Source organism: Pristiophorus japonicus, chromosome 16 (assembly GCF_044704955.1).
Source record: "Pristiophorus japonicus isolate sPriJap1 chromosome 16, sPriJap1.hap1, whole genome shotgun sequence".
Lineage (NCBI taxonomy): Eukaryota > Metazoa > Chordata > Chondrichthyes > Pristiophoridae > Pristiophorus > Pristiophorus japonicus.
The window spans coordinates 15,626,314-15,642,041 of NC_091992.1; the positions used below are offsets into that span (position 1 = coordinate 15,626,314).

General features: G+C 48.4%; 1 protein-coding gene across 1 annotated transcript in view; it reads right to left on the reverse strand.

Annotated features, from left to right (window-relative positions):
• Positions 1–15,728, reverse strand: part of LOC139226966 (LHFPL tetraspan subfamily member 7 protein) — a 305,798-nt gene that overhangs the window by 139,219 nt on the left and 150,851 nt on the right. The window contains exon 2 of the mRNA XM_070858060.1: positions 6,428–6,566. Within this exon, the coding sequence (XP_070714161.1) occupies positions 6,428–6,566 (139 nt within the window). The remainder of the gene's footprint in view (positions 1–6,427; positions 6,567–15,728) is intronic.

Below are 15,728 nucleotides of genomic sequence, written 5' to 3' on the forward strand. Positions count from 1 at the left end.
GTCCTAAATGGCCGACCCCTTATCCTGAGACTGTGACCCCTGGTTCTAGACTCCCTAGCCAGGGGAAACATCCTCCCTGCATCTACCCTGTCAAGCCCTGTAAGAATGTTGTATGTTTCAACAAGATCACCTCTTATTCTTTGAAACTTTAGACAATACAGGCCTGGTCTACTCAATCTCTCCTCATAGGACAATCCCCCCATCCCAGGAATCAGTCCAGTGAGTTGTGAACCATTTCTTGGGTCGTCACAAAGGGCTCAATTTTCCCCAAAGCCGTTTTTTTGCTGTACTTGAAGAGTTACGCCCGTTTATTTGGGGCCCAACTACGCCAAAAAAAAATGATCCAACTTTCCCCATTTGAATTGTTGATTTTGGCGCCACCTAGCCTGTCCTTTAGCTTTGGGGGGGTGGAGCCTAAGATCTGTGCCAAAAAGATCGGGTTGCCAGGGTAACGAGGGACACATTACGGGCTGAGGCTGGAAAGTGAAATATACAACACATTCTGGCCAGCTCACAGCAACCTGGACAAGCACCTTGTCAGCATTAAATTATTAAAGTGTTTATGACAAAAGTCTATCTCCCCCTCTTCCCCGCCCCCCATGCCGGTACCCGCTACTATTCCAGGCCGAAGGGCCTCCTCCCTCCGGGTACCCACCCCTAACTCTGGCCGAAAGGCTTTCCCCCCCACCCCCCCCCCCCGACCCCTCTCTCCCTCTTTCATCGCACTGTAATGACACGTTCCTGCCAGTGGCGGCACTGTAGCAGTACAGCACTGAGTGACTGTAAAAATATTGTTCAAAAACACTTTTGTTGCTTGTATTTTTTGACTTCAAAACTGCTTAGAAGATGTAGATTCCCCTCTCACGGTGGGTGGCAGCCTTGAGGGGGTGACATCCTCAGGTCCTGAAGCAGTGTGTGGGCAGAGCTGAACCTTCTCGTAAGGGATAAGCCTGCTGGCTCGATGCACGAACACAGATCAGACCCACACAGAGCCTGAAGAAAGCACAGTGATAATTTAATTGAAGCAAAACCTAAATATATTTGGAAGATTGCCCCTGTTTGGTAGTTCTAGTGAAACTGTAACTCATTATCATAGGCAGTCCCTCGGAATCGAGGAAGACTTGCTTCCACTCTAAAAATGAGTCCTTAGGAGACTGAACAGTCCAATACGAGAGCCACAGTTCATGTCACAGGTGGGACAGACAATCGTTGAGGGTAAGGGAGGGTGGGACTGGTTTGCCACATGCTCCTTCCGCTGCCTGCGCTTGATTTCTGCATGCTCTCGGCGATGAGACTCGAGGTGCTCAGCGCCCTCCTGGATGCACTTGCTCCACTTAGGGTGGTGTTTGGCCAGGGACTCCCAGGTGTCGATGGGGATGTTGCACTTTATCAAGGCGACTTTGAGGGTGTCCCTGTAACGTCTCCTCTGCCCACCTTTGGTTTGTTTGCCGTAAAGGAGTTCCGAGTAGAGCGCTTGCTTTGGGAGTCTCGTGTCTGGCATGCGGACAATGTGGCCTGCCCAGCGGAGCTGATCAAGTGTGGTCAGTGCTTCAATGCTGGGAATATTGGCCTGGACAAGGACGCTAACGTTGGTGGTATTTCTCGAGCAACTAGCAAACTAACAAACAAACAATATCTGTATGAACTAATTGATCATGTGGCATTGCACATAGGGAGACCAGGCCCAGGTGTAGTCCTCAGGTAGAGCAGCAGAAAATTGGACTGGGCTGCGTAGATATAATTTTTTTCCCTATTCTAAAGTCATATATTCTGTCCTTATTTTTACATAATATATTTTTACAATATTATTTATAGTTAAACAGCAACATTTATGGTAGTTTGGGGAGCAGAGATGTAGAGCTGGTTGAAGCACAGGAATTATGCTGCAGCACAGACTGAGATACTGAGAGATGCAAAACTGAGATGCTACAGTGCCACCATTGGCAGAAAGGTGTCATTACAGTGTGACATGTTTACATAGAAAGGAAGACTTGCATTTATATAGCGTCTTTCACGACGACAGGACGCCTCAAAGCACTTTACAGCCAATTAAGTACTTTTGGAGTGTAGTGTCTGTTGCAATGTGGGAAACGCAGTTTTCATTATAAATGTGGACATAAGAATTTATAATGGAAAGGTTGATGTGAAAGTGTGACAGAGAGAAGTAAGGTTTTTCAGACCATAAGTATGTGTAGATATAAGATTTTTAATATATTATAGCTGTACCTACACATAGTAATGAGAGGAATTCTTATCCTGCACCCCCCACCCCCCCCGCCCCATATTCACCCTTTCTCTAGATGTTAATCTACACACCTACATTTAGAATTTTCTGTCGAGGAAGGAACATTTTGGGGGTGGATTGGGCGGTGGGATGAGTCTGTGCCTGCCAGTCATATGACATGCTGATGGTGCGTTCAAAGGTCACGCAGGTCAAGGCCAACACAACAGACCTGTTCATTAAGTTAGGCAGGGAATCTTGAATGATGAGCCAAGGGAAGAGCTAGGATAAGCCATCTGGAGAAAATATCTTACTAAAATACATGGGTGAAAGAATAAATAAAAATGATCTGCAGGAGAAAGAAGTTTTCAAGGTTCTAACAAGAGCTGTGCCAACCAACCAGAATATCCCACAATTATGCCTGGAGAGTTCCAGACAAGTTGCAAATGTACAAAAGACCATGTTAAGTTAGTTGAACCTGCGGGCTTGTTAAGGAAGTGTATCTTCGGTGAGATAGTGTGCACTTATTGTGTTATGTCACTGGGGTGCTTTATTTTTTTTAAATTCATTCATGGGATGTGGGCGTCGCTAGCAAGGCCGGCATTTATTGCCCATCCCTAATTGCCCCTTGAGAAGGTGGTGGTGAGTTGCCTTCTTGAACCGCTGCAGTCCGTGTGGTGAAGGTACTCCCACAGTGCTGTTGGGGAGGGAGTTCCAGGATTTTGACCCAGCGACGATGAAGGAACGGCCGATATATTTCTAAGTCAGGATGATGTGTGACTTGGAGGGGAACGTGGAGGTGGTGGTGTTCCCATGCGCCTGCTGCCCTTGTCCTTCTAGGTGGTAGAGGTCGTGGGTCTGGTTGGTGCTGCCAAAGAAGCCTTGGTGAGTTTCTGCAGTGCGTCTTGTGGATGGTACACACTGCAGCCACGGTGTGCCGGTGGTGGAGGGAGTGAATGTTGAAGGTGGTGGATGGGGTGCCAATCAAGCGGGCTGCTGTGTCCTGGATGGTGTCGAGCTTCTTGAGTGTTGTTGGAACTGCACTCATCCAGACAAATGGATCACTTTATTTTTATCAGGATCCTTGGATAAATTTCCCCCTTAAGTTTTTTTTAATCCAGTATTTTTGTGTTTACCTGGTCTGATGCCTGCAGTCATGAGCACAGGCCCAGAGCTGTTCTCGGGCATTCTCAATGCCCCATTGTGGCTCTCCTCTCCTTCAGCCTCACTGGAGAGACACTGCAGCCTCCCTGCTTAACGCACCTCAGATAGGAATGCAGTCTAGATAGTCCATCCTCCCCCTGTGGTGCTGATTATTAGTACACCCCATCACCGAGCCAAGCTTGATGGTGGCTGACTGATGAAAGCATTAATCATAAAATTGAAAAATCTTTCCAGCTACCATCTAACCTACTTTATCATTCACACTCAGCTTGGAGCTCATTAATTTTTTTCCACGTTCATTGGATAATTAGGAGAACTATCATCTTAAAAACTGCACAGACAGCCCCAACCTTTACAACCATATTCATTTAACAATTTCTCCTCTTCCCTGTCCCCCTTTTGCCTGCCGCACGCCATTCATCACCAATCTGATCAACTGGCCGAAGACTTGGGGGGGGTGGGGGGAGAAATTAATTATCTTTTTTGGGGGGGGGGTGGTAACTTTTGAAAGCCGGGAAACTTAGCACCCGACGTAATGTTTCCCCGCTCTCAAAAAAAATTGGCTTCAGCGTTCCAGGAAGGAATTGGAGTGCTAAATCAAGCATGCCGTCTGGGAGCGCTAAAGAGAACGCGGGCGGGGCGGAAAGCTCAGCATTGCTGCACACTGGGCCGTACAGCGCTGCCGGGTTCAAAGGGTCCTTCGCTCTCTTAAAGGGAAATGCCCACCGCTGCAGCCTCTGCAGCTTAAAACAGACCTGCCTGGACCACCAAGGGAGAGGGGGCACCCCGCGCGAGCAGCCCAGCACTCAGACAGGGTACTGGGCTGATCGATCGGGGTAGGAACCCGCAAAGAAAATGGCACCGATAAAGGTACATTTTGTTTTGACTTATCCCGCCTTTAATCATCACCCCGGTAACAGCCGGCCGCCCGATCCGCGCCTCCTGGGGCTGTCGGCATTTTCGGCGGGCGCTGCCAGAGGGGGAGGAAGAGAATTTTGGGTCCGAAGCGCTAAGGGGGGGGGGGGGGGGGCGATGCGCGCGGCGATGACGTCACGGTCTCCGGGCGCAGGAGTTCGGAGCGCAACGCCGCAGCGCCGCTGCTAAACCCCCGCCCAATATGGCGGGAGTTGATGTCAGCGCCGCGCCTGGTCGCAAAGGCGTTGGCGCTCTAACGGGAGGCACAAGTGCACCCAATTTCAATCCCTTAATCTCAGGCCTCCACCACAATCACTTTATCGCAGGAACGTGAGCGGAGCCGGGGATGACCCGCAGGTATCGGCCATGCGCCACCCGGTGACAACGTGGCTGAAATAGTGAACAGGTATGGCAGTATCGGAACTTGTGTCTGACTGCCACAGTCCTCCCGCTCCCCCTCACCACCCCCCCCGCCCAAAACATTATTGTTTTCAGCTTTGCTGGTGTCACATTGAATCTCGTTCACCCATCGACCCTGCGCTCACTCACCTACGCTCGCTCCCGGTCTGACAACGCCTCAATTCGAAAATCCTCATCCTTGCTTTCAAATCCCTCCATGGCCCTCGCACCTCCCTTTCTCTGTAACCTCCTCCAGCCCTACAAGCCTTCAAGATCACTGCGCTGCAATTCTGGCTTTTTTCCCTTCCCCCATTTTAATTGCTCCACGAGGCCCGAAGCTCCGGAATTCCCTGCCTAACATGCTCTGCCTCTCTCTCCTTTAAGAAGCTCCTTAAAACCTAGTTCTTTGACCAAGCTTTTGGTCATCTGTCCTAATATTTCCTTTTGTGGCTCGGTGTCAATGTTTTTATTGATAACGCTCTTGGGACATTTTGCTGCGTTAAAGGCGCTATACAAATGCAAGTTGTTGTTATAGTTGAGCAACACAGACGAGTAAAGGTCCCAGGTTTGATCCCTGGTCTGTGCCGGGTTAGGTGATCTCGATCAAGGCCGTAGCAAGGGGGCTACTGTTGGCCTCACTGCCTCTAGGTGGGCACGGTGAAAATTAGCCAGGCTTCTCACTCCTGATTGCTCTTCGTGATTCCTGCGGGAAGGGTAGGCATGGATATTGGGAGAGGAAAGGATTGGGAAAGCTATAATTTTTATTATTCATTCACAGGATGTAGACATCGCCGGGAAGAGCAGCATTTATTGGCCATCTCTAATTGCCCTCGAGAAGGTGGTGGTGAGCTGCTGCCTTGAAGAGGGGGCTTGCTGTGCCATGTCAGAGGGCAGTTAAGAGTCAAAAAACATTGCTGTGGGTCTGGAGTCACATATAGGCCAGACCAGGTAAGGGTGACAGATTTCCAGCCCTAAAGGACATCAGTGAACCAGTTGGGTTTTTACGACAATCCGGTAGTTACATGGTCACCATTACTGATATGAGCATTTTTTCTTCCAGAGTTATTTAATTAACTGAATTTCATTTTCCCCAGCTGCCATGGTGGGATTTGAACTCATGTCTCTGGATCATGAGTCCAGACCTCTGGATTACTCGTCCAGTAACAGAACCGCCATGCCACCCTACCCCTATGATGACCGCCATAGTTGAACAGCTTCCTGACACTATTGAGACATGGGAATGAACAACCAGCACTTGGATGCGTTCCAGTGGAACTGTATTCCAGCAAGGAATCGATGCTCTCGGGGGTTTGGGGGAGGAGCCAGATAATTGATGAGAACGAAATATATTAACTTAGAGCAATGTAGGGCCAGTTTTGTGCCCGTTTAGTGCCTCAGTTGGGAAATTGTGGGCGTGCTGCCTGAGAATCTTGATCCATTGTACTCCCAACATATATTTTCATTACAAGCCTACACAGGACATCAATTAATATCACATGGACTGGCTTATTTAGCCTGAAGTCTTGATGCTAACTGCTGGTGGGACATCACATGCACTGCAATTAACATCCAACCTTGTGGGCATCATAAATCCTATTCCATTCCCCCACATGTTCAATTACTGATTTGTAAAATCCCACGCAGCGCTCCCATGGTAACGTCACCACCGGACAACACAAGAGAGAGAGAGAGAGAGAGAGAGAGAAGTACAGCAGTCAGTCCACTCACCCGCCGTTGTCTGCATGTAGCCGGCCAGCGTGCAGATCCTCTTCTCACACAGCCCGCTCGGCAGGAAGACCGTAACGATCGCCAGCAGAGCGCTGGCAGCCAGCAGAACGCAGCCTCCGGAGCACAGGACGGCACTCGTCTGAAACATCAACAGATGGACAAAGGTTTCAGTCCCGCTTCTCAGTGCAAACTCTCAATTAGTCAGACCGACCACACCGGGTCCTGGTGGTCACCACACACACATCTAATAAGAAATAGGAGCAGGGGCAGGCCGTATGGCACCTCGGGCCTGCTCCGCCATTTAATACAATCATGGACTCAGCTCCACTTCCCTGCCCGCTCCCCATAACCCCTTATTCCCTTATCGGTTACGAAACTGTCTGGAGTGACAGCTCTTTCATCGGGAGTGATACACGAGCTTAATCCTCCCTAACCTCGATATACCTCTGACATTCTTACACAGATGATGATGCTGATATATGTTTATTCTCTCCGCCTCTCTTTCCTCCTTCTAGACACTCCTTAAAAACTACCTCTTTGACCAAGCTTTTGGTCACCTGCGCTAATTTCTACAAAAGTGGCTCGGTGTCAAATTTGTTATCACATAATATTCCTTGGTGCCTTGGGATGTTTCACTACGTTAAAGGCGTTATGTAAATATAAGTTGTTGTTGTTAGCGATCTAATCATAGTCAGAGAAGCACCTGCAACGGCTTCCCTTCCCACTCCCGCATCGTTACCTGTGATGTCCCCCAAGGGTCTATCCTTGGCCCCCTCCTATTTCCCATCTACATGCTGCCCCTTGGCGACATCGTCCGGAAACACAGCATCAGTTTCCACATATACGCTGATGACATCTTGCTCTACCTCACTACCACTTCTCTTGACCCTGCCACGCTCTCTAAGTTGTCAAACTGCTTTTCCGACAACCAGTTCTGGATGAGCAGAAATTTTCTGCAATTGAATATTGGGAAGACTGAAGCCATTGTTTTCGGTCCCCCCCACAAACTCTGTTCCCTGCCCACCGACTCCATCCCTCTCCCCAACTTCTGTCTGAGGCTGAGCCAGACGGTTCGCAACCTTGGTGACATATTTGACCCTCAAATGAGCTTTCGACCACATATCCGCAGCATAATTCAGACCGCCTAGTTCCACCTCCGTAACATCGCCGGTCTCCACACTTGCCTCAGCTCATCCGCTGCTGAAACCCTTATTCATGCCTTTGTTACCTCTAGACTTGACTATTCCAACGCACTCCTGGCTGGCCTCCCACATTCTATCCTACGAAAACTAGAGGTGATCCAAAACTCGGCTGCTCGTGTCCAAACTCGCACCAAGTCCTGCTCACTCATCACCCCCTGTGCTCGCTAACTTACATTGGCTCCCGCTTAAGCAACGCCTCAATTTCAAAATTCTCATCATTGTTTTCAAATCCCTCCATGGCCTCGCCCCTCCCTATCTCTTTAATCACAACCCCTCGAGATGTCTGCACTCCTGTAATGCTACCCTCTTAAGCATCCCTGATTATAATCGCTCAACCATTGGTGGCCGTGCCTTCTGTTGCCTAGGCCCCAAGCTCTGGAACTTCCTGCCTAAACCTCTCCGCCTCTCTACCTCTCTTTCCTCCTTCAAGCCGTTTCTTAAAACCCACCTCCTTTCACCTGCGCTAATTGCTCCTTATGTGGCTCGGTGTCAAATTTTTTGTCCCATAATACTCCTGTGAAGTGCCTTGGGACCTTTCACTACGTTAAAGGCGCTATATAAATACAAGTTGTTGTTGTGTGAAGGGGAGTGTGGAACTCACAATTGCTGAGATGGCCATCGAGTTACAGCAGTCTCCTTCGTGATTGGAATAATTAAGAGATGAAGCAAATTTTGATTCTGTATTGTATTTAAGCAGTGTGCGTATAATATGGCTGGAAATTGAGCAGCTTCACGATGGCTCAGGGGGTATATACACAGCGTGGCGCTGCGCAGAGTGTACATTGTCACTATTGGTCTTGGGTGAGGTGGCAGGAGAGATGCTGCACCTGACTGGACCATCACTGTGCCAGAGAAAGGTGGGGATGGGGGGGGGGGGGCAGGGGTGGGTGGTAAACGAGCCAGTGTCCCCACTTCTAATTGGTGTCCAGTGACTGTCTGCTGGAAGTTATGTGTACCTGAAGATGAGGGGCTGGCCAGGATCACAGTTTTTTGGCTGCAGAAGTTCCCTGATGTTGGAGGAAGGTCTGTAGAGGGCAACATGGGTGGGCACATGCTGCTAGCTGGTGTTTACTGGGACTGCTCCCTCTGTTGGAGCCTCAGAAACCCGCTTCCTGAGATAGCTCTTCTGCTGACAACAACAGCACTGCCACATTACTATCACAGCCCAGCTTCACTTAGCTTCCAGACCAACATCATTTATATTACAGCCCTGTCTCATTTATATTACAATCCAACCTTGGTTACATTGTAGCCCAGCCTGGCTTATATTGCAATCTATTCTCATTTGTATTACAGGATGGACTTGTGTATGTTACAACATTGTCTCATTTATTCTGGAGTCTAGAAGAATGAGAGGTGATCTCATTGAAACACACAAGATTCTGAAGGGGATTGACAGGATAGATGCTGAGAGGTTGTTTCCCCAGACTGGAGAGTCTCGAACTAAACGGACACGGTCTCAGGATAAGGGGTCGGCCATTTAAGACTAAAATGAGGAGGAATTTCTTCACTCAGAGGGTTGTGAATCTTTGGGATTCTCTGCCCCAAAGGGCTGTGGAAGCTGAGTCTCTGAATATATTCAAGGCTGTGATCGATAGATTTTTGGAGCCAATGAATGTGGAGATCGGGCGGGAAAGTGGAGTTGAGGTCGATGATCAGCCATGATCTTATTGAATGGCAGAACAGGCTCGACGAGCCATGGGGCCTACTCCTGCTCCTATTTCTTATGTTCTTCTTATGTTCTTATATTGCAGCCATATCTCATATTACAGAATGTTGTCATGTGTATTACATGTGTATTACATGTGTATTATGAAACAGCCTCATTTATGTAACAAAATGACCTCGTACTCCGCCCTTGGTTCTATTGCAGTGCAGTCTCATTTGTATTTCACCCGACCCCATGGATGTTACAGCACTTCCACCTTGTATCATTGATACTCCCACTCGTGTTTACATTACAGCCCCTATTAACCTTAATATTAGAGTTGGTCTTATTTACTTTTTCGGCCCTACCTCTTGTACATTATACGCCGACCTTGTTTAAATTACAGTCCCACCACTTCCTTTTATGATCAGGCCAACATCCCCAGCCTCGAAGCACTGACCACACTCGACCAACTCCGTTGGGCGGGCCACATTGTTCGCATGCCTGACACGAGACTCCCAAAGCAAGTGCTCAAATTGGAACTCCTACACGGCAAGCGAGGCCCAGGTGGGCAGAGGAAATGTTTAAAGGACACCTTCAAAGCCGCCTTGATTAAGTGCAACATCCCCACCGACACCTGGGAGTCCCTGGCCCAAGACTGCCCTAAGTGGAGGAAGAGCATCCGGGAGGGCGCTGAGCACCTCGAGCCTCGTCGCCGAGAGCATGCAGAGATCAAGCGCAGGCAACGGGAGGAGCGTGCGGCAAACCAGACTCTCCACCCACCCTTTCCTTCAACCATTGTCTGTCCCACCTGTGACAGAGACTGTAATTCCTGTATTGGACTGTACGGTCACCTGAGAACTCACTTTTAGAGTGGAAGCAAGTCTGCCTCGATTTTGAGGGACTGCCTATGATGATGATGATGATTATATTACAGCCCTCTGCCTCATTTATATTACAATCCTGTCTTGTTTAGATTACATCCCAGTTAGCTACAGGCCAGCCCTCCTTTAGATTACAGTCTTGGCTCATTTAAATTGCAGTACATCTGCCTTATTTATATTACAGTACTGGCTCGTTCATGTCATGATGCTTCTGTTTCATTTATATTACAGCCTTATTAGGTTATATTAAAGCTCTGCCTGGTTTATTTCTAGAGGTATAAGAACATAAGAACATAAGAAATAGAAGCAGGAGCCGGCCATTTGGCCCCATTGAGCCTGCTCCGCTATTCAATAAGATCATGGCCAATCGGATCTTGGCCTCAAATCCACTTCCCTGCCCGCTCCCCATAACCCTCGACTCCCTTATCATTCAAAAATCTGTGTATCTCCACCTTAAATATATTCAATAGAATTGAAAATTAAGGAAGTTATGCTTAACCTGTATCGAACCTTGGTTAGACCACACTTGGAGTACTGCGTAATGTTCTGGTCGCCATATTATAAAAAGAATATAGAGGCACTGAAGAGGGTGCACAGAAGATTTACAAGGATGATACCAGAAATGCGAGGGTGTACACATCAGGAAAGGATGAAAGACTGGGTCTCTTTTCTCTTGAAAACAGAAGGCTGAGGGGTGACCTAATAGAGGTCTTTAAAATTATGAAAGATTTTGATAGAGTGGATACGGAGAGAATGTTTCCACTTGTGGGGAAGAGCATAACTAGAGGCCATCAATATGAGATAGTCACCAAGAAATCCAATAGGGAATTCAGAAGAAACTTCTTTACCCAGAGAGTGGTGAGAATGTGGAACTCACTACCACAGGGAGTGATTGAAGCGGCTAGCATAGATGCATTTAAGGGGAGGCTAGACAAGTATATGAGGGAGAAGGGAATAGAGGGTTATGCTGATAGATTTAGATGAGGAAAGACAGGAGGAGGCTCGAGTGGAGCATAAACACTGGCGTGGACTGGTTGGGCTGAATGGCCTGTTTCTGTGCCATATATCCGATGTCATTTATATCAAACGCCACCATCTTTATTTTGCAGCCCGACTCATTTGCATGGTTTTCTTCCTTTTGCCTGTTGTCCCCGGGCTGTCCCGGCGAGTTCCCGAGGAGCACAGTCACTGTCCGTCGTGGACGGCCCCATTGCCACAATCACTAGAGCTGCTCACTTTAAAGAGGGAGGGGAAACTATGAGGTGGTTCATCCCAGGCGGCTGTCATTGAGCTACGTGTGGGCAGTCACAGAATGGCACTAAGTTCTGGTACCAGGTTAGGTGCCCACCCTCCGACAGGACAGATCCAGCCCGAAAGTAGCACGCCATCTCATTTTTGCAGTGGATCAATGCAGACCGAGGAAATCCATTGTGTCTTTGGTGTTTTGATAGCAGCCCAACGTGGGCCATTTCTGAGTAGCCAGTCAGTCGCGCACTGTTGCACGTGGGAGTCCCTGGCCAAAGACCGCCCTAAGTGGAGGAAGTGCATCCGGGAGGGCGCTGAGCACCGCGCGTCTCGTCGCCGAGAGCATGCAGAAAACAAGCGCAGGCAGCGGAAAGAGCGTGCGGCAAACCTGTCCCGCCCTCCCTTTCCCTCAACGACTGTCTGTCCCACCTGTGACAGAGACTCTGTCTCTCATATTGGACTGTTCAGCCACCTAAGGTCTCATTTTTAGAGTGGAAGCAAGTCTTCCTCGATTCCGAGGGACTGCCTATGATGATGATGGTTGCTCGAGAGCATGAAACTGCAAGCTCATTGATGGCGATCAATCGTTTAAGGGATGATCCCTTTACAAACTGGCCCCTCAATGCTAAAATCTCTGAGTGGCATTGGAGGAAAAGGCAAACGTAATTGTAGAATTTCACTATGAAACGCCATTCAGTTAGATCATGGCTGATCTGTACCTCAACACTGTTTACCCTCCTTTGCTCCACATCTTTTGAGACCTTTACATAGAAACATAGAATATAGGTGCAGGAGTAGGCTATTCGGCCCTTCGAGCCTGCACTGCCATTCAATATGATCATGGCTGATCATGCAACCTCAGTACCCCATTCCTGCTTTCTCGCCATACCCCTTGATCCCTTTACCCATAAGGGCCACATCTAATTCCTTCTTGAATATATCTAATGAATTGGCCTCAACAACTTTCTGTGATAGAGAATTCCACAGGTTCACCACTCTCTGGGTGAAAAAGTTTCTCCTCATCTTGGTCCTAGATGGCTTACCCCTTATCCTTAGACTGTGACCCCTGGTTCTGGACTTCTCCAACATCGGGAACATTCTTCCCACATCTAACCTGTCCAGTCCCGTCATAATTTTATACGTTTCTATGAGATCCCCTCTCATTTTTCTAAATTCCAGTGAGTATAAGCCTAGCCGATCCAGTCTTTCTTCATATGTCAGGCCTGCCATCCTGGGAATTAGTCTGGTGAACCTTCGCTGCACTCCCTCAATAGCAAGCACGTCCTTCCTCAGATTAGGAGACCAAAACTGCACACAATACTCAAGGTGTGGTCTCACCAAGGCCCTGTACAACTGCAGCAAGACCTTCCTGCTTCTATACACAAATCTAGCGATTTCAGTTTTGAAAGCTCCAATTGCTCCCTAGCATGCACAGCCTTTTGGGTGAATCGAGTTTCAGATTTTACCACCCTTTGTGTGAAAGACGTACATTATCACATGTCTTGTGCGGCAGGTGTTCAACTGTCCCCATCATCATCATCATAGGCGGTCCCGCGAACGAGGATGACTTGCTTCCACGGGAGTTCACAGGTGTTTCACTGAAGGACCTGATATTCCAGTCCTGGATTCCAGTTGAGGGGGTGGAAGATGCCTGTGCGTGGATTTTTTTTAATGTGTGGTGACCATTGCACATCAGCCACCACACGGGCTCGACAGAGCTAGGCCTTTATCCAGTGGCAAGGATTAACCAGGACAAGTGGAGATCTGCTCTGCTGCACGGACCTAGTGTGCACACATATTCGCAGTGTGGGCTGGGCCCGTGCTGCCCCTGGGCCCTCGGATCTTCTGGGCCCCGTACCCTCATTCGCTGCACCTTTGCCCACCATGTTCCAGGGCCCGGCGCTCCAGCTCTATTTATAGCCCCGACCTGCGATGGTGTTCTCACACAGGTCGGGGCGGCATAGTAATGCTGAGGCCCGCATCATAAGCCCTATGGTAGAGGTGTGTAGTTTGTGAATCATGTAAAACTCTCAAAGTTGAGGTAGCATCAAGGGTTGATACTGAAAAGACTTGCATTTATATAGCGCCTTTCACGACCACCGGGCATCCTAAAGCATTTTACAGCCAATGAAGTACTTTTTGAAGCATAGTCACTGTTGTAATATGGGAAATGCCACAGTTGTTGACCAGAGAGTCTGTTTTGGTGATATTGATTGAGGGATAAATATTGGCCGGGACACAGGGGATAATTTCCCTGCTCTTCTTCGAAATAGTGCCATGGGTTCTTTTACGTCCACCTGACAGGGGGGACAGGGCTTCGGTTTATTGTCTCATTCAAAAGACGGCACCTCTGCCAGTGCAGCACTCCCTCAGTACTGCACTGGAGCGACAGCCTGGATTTTTGTGCTCGAGTCTCTGGAGTGGGACTTGAACCCACAACCTTCTGACTCAGACATAAGAACATAAGAAATAGGAGCAGGAGTAGGCCATATGGCCCCTCGAACCTGCTCCGCCATTCAATAAGATCATGACTGATCTGATCATGGACTCAGTTCCACTTCCCTGCCCGCTCCCCATAACCCCTTATTGTTTAAGAAACTGTCTATTTCTGTCTTAAATTTATTTAATGTCCCAGCTTCTACAGCTCGCTGAGGCAGCGAATTCCACAGATTCACAACCCTCAGAGAAGAAATTTCTCCTCATCTCTGTTTTAAATGGGCGGCCCCTTATTCTAAGATCATGCCCTCTCGTTCTAGTCTCCCCCACCAGTGGAAACATCCTCTCTGCATCCACCTTGTCAAGCCCCCTCATAATCTTATACGTTTCGATAAGATCACCTCTCATTCTTCTGAATTCCAATGAGTAGCGGCCCAACCTACTCAACCTTTCCTCATAAGTCAACTCCCTCATCCCCGGAATCAACCTAGTGAACCTGCTCTGAACTGCCTCCAAAGCAAGTGCATCCTTTCATAAGGATACCCACTGAGCCACTGACGGACACTGAAAAGCTGCTGTTATATTGGGCGCACATTTGCATGTGCTTCCGGATTTGCTAAGGGCACCAGCCAGGAAGAACCGATTCAAAGGAAACCAGGTCTGTCTGGTTGCCAGTCTTAGTGAAGGTGGTAGGTTTATTCTGAGTTGTTGCCAACAGCACTGGACACCTGCGTTGGATCCTAGCAGCAGCAGCACGGCACTTAACCCAATATTAAAGCAGCTAAAGTCACTCAAACACTCACCCTTCGAGCCATTGAGTGAAGGGCAAGAGCAAATGTGATCCTTACTTGAGCTAAAATCAATGAGAGGGGCAAGTGCATAGTAAATGTTGCCTTGAGCCCCTGCAAGCAAAAGGGAAAGTCACAAGGGGAGAGTTGAGCCTGTGCAGTCTCGAATTCCTCCTCGCTACCAGCTGCAGGGGCATCCGTCGTTTGTGCCACTTGCCATTTCACCAATCAAAGCTAGGCAGACCGAGGATAGGGGACAACTGAACCGAAAAACGATGTTTGACACACAGATGTGCCTCATGGGCAGAAAGGGTTATAAAACTCCACTGCTTGAATTTGCAGACCTTGAGTTGCATTCCTGGTTAAGCAACGCCTCGATTTTAAACTTCTTATCGTTTTAAAATCGCTCCGTGGCCTCGACCCTCCCTATCTCTGGAATCTCCTTCAGCCGTACAATCTGTCTGTGCTCCTCTAATTCTGCCCTCTTGAGCATCCCTGATTATAATCGCTCAACCATCGGTGGCCGTGCCTTCTGTTGCCTAGGCCCCAAGCTCTGGAACTCCCTGCCTAAACCTCTCCGCCTCTCTACCTCTCTTTCCTCCATTAAGACGCTCCTTAAAACCTACCTCTTTAACCAAGCTTTTGGTCATCTGCCCTAATTTCTCCTTATGTGGCTCGGTGTCAAAGTTGTTTTCTCATGATACTTCTGTGAAGCGCCTTGGGACGTTTTACAACTTTAAGGGCGCTATATAGATACAAGTTGTTGTTGTTGTTGTGTGGGTCTCTTTCTCATTTTCTAAGAGACACCTATAAAATGGGCCGAACAGAGGCTGGGAAGAAACCTCATAGGCATCCTCTGCCAGTGCACAGCTGTGACACAAGGAGATTCTATGAAAGGAAAATCACATTTGAAAATATACAAATAAATATATCCCAGAATCTTGTGCAGATTATCAACCCCGCAAAATGCCCCCTATTAAACTCGAATGTTGTATTTCAGACTGTACAATTCCTACCCTAACTCGCTCTTTCTCAGGAAGTCCCACCAACCCCATGTTATTGGTTTCTCTGACCTCATTTCCCACTCTTTTCATCCTT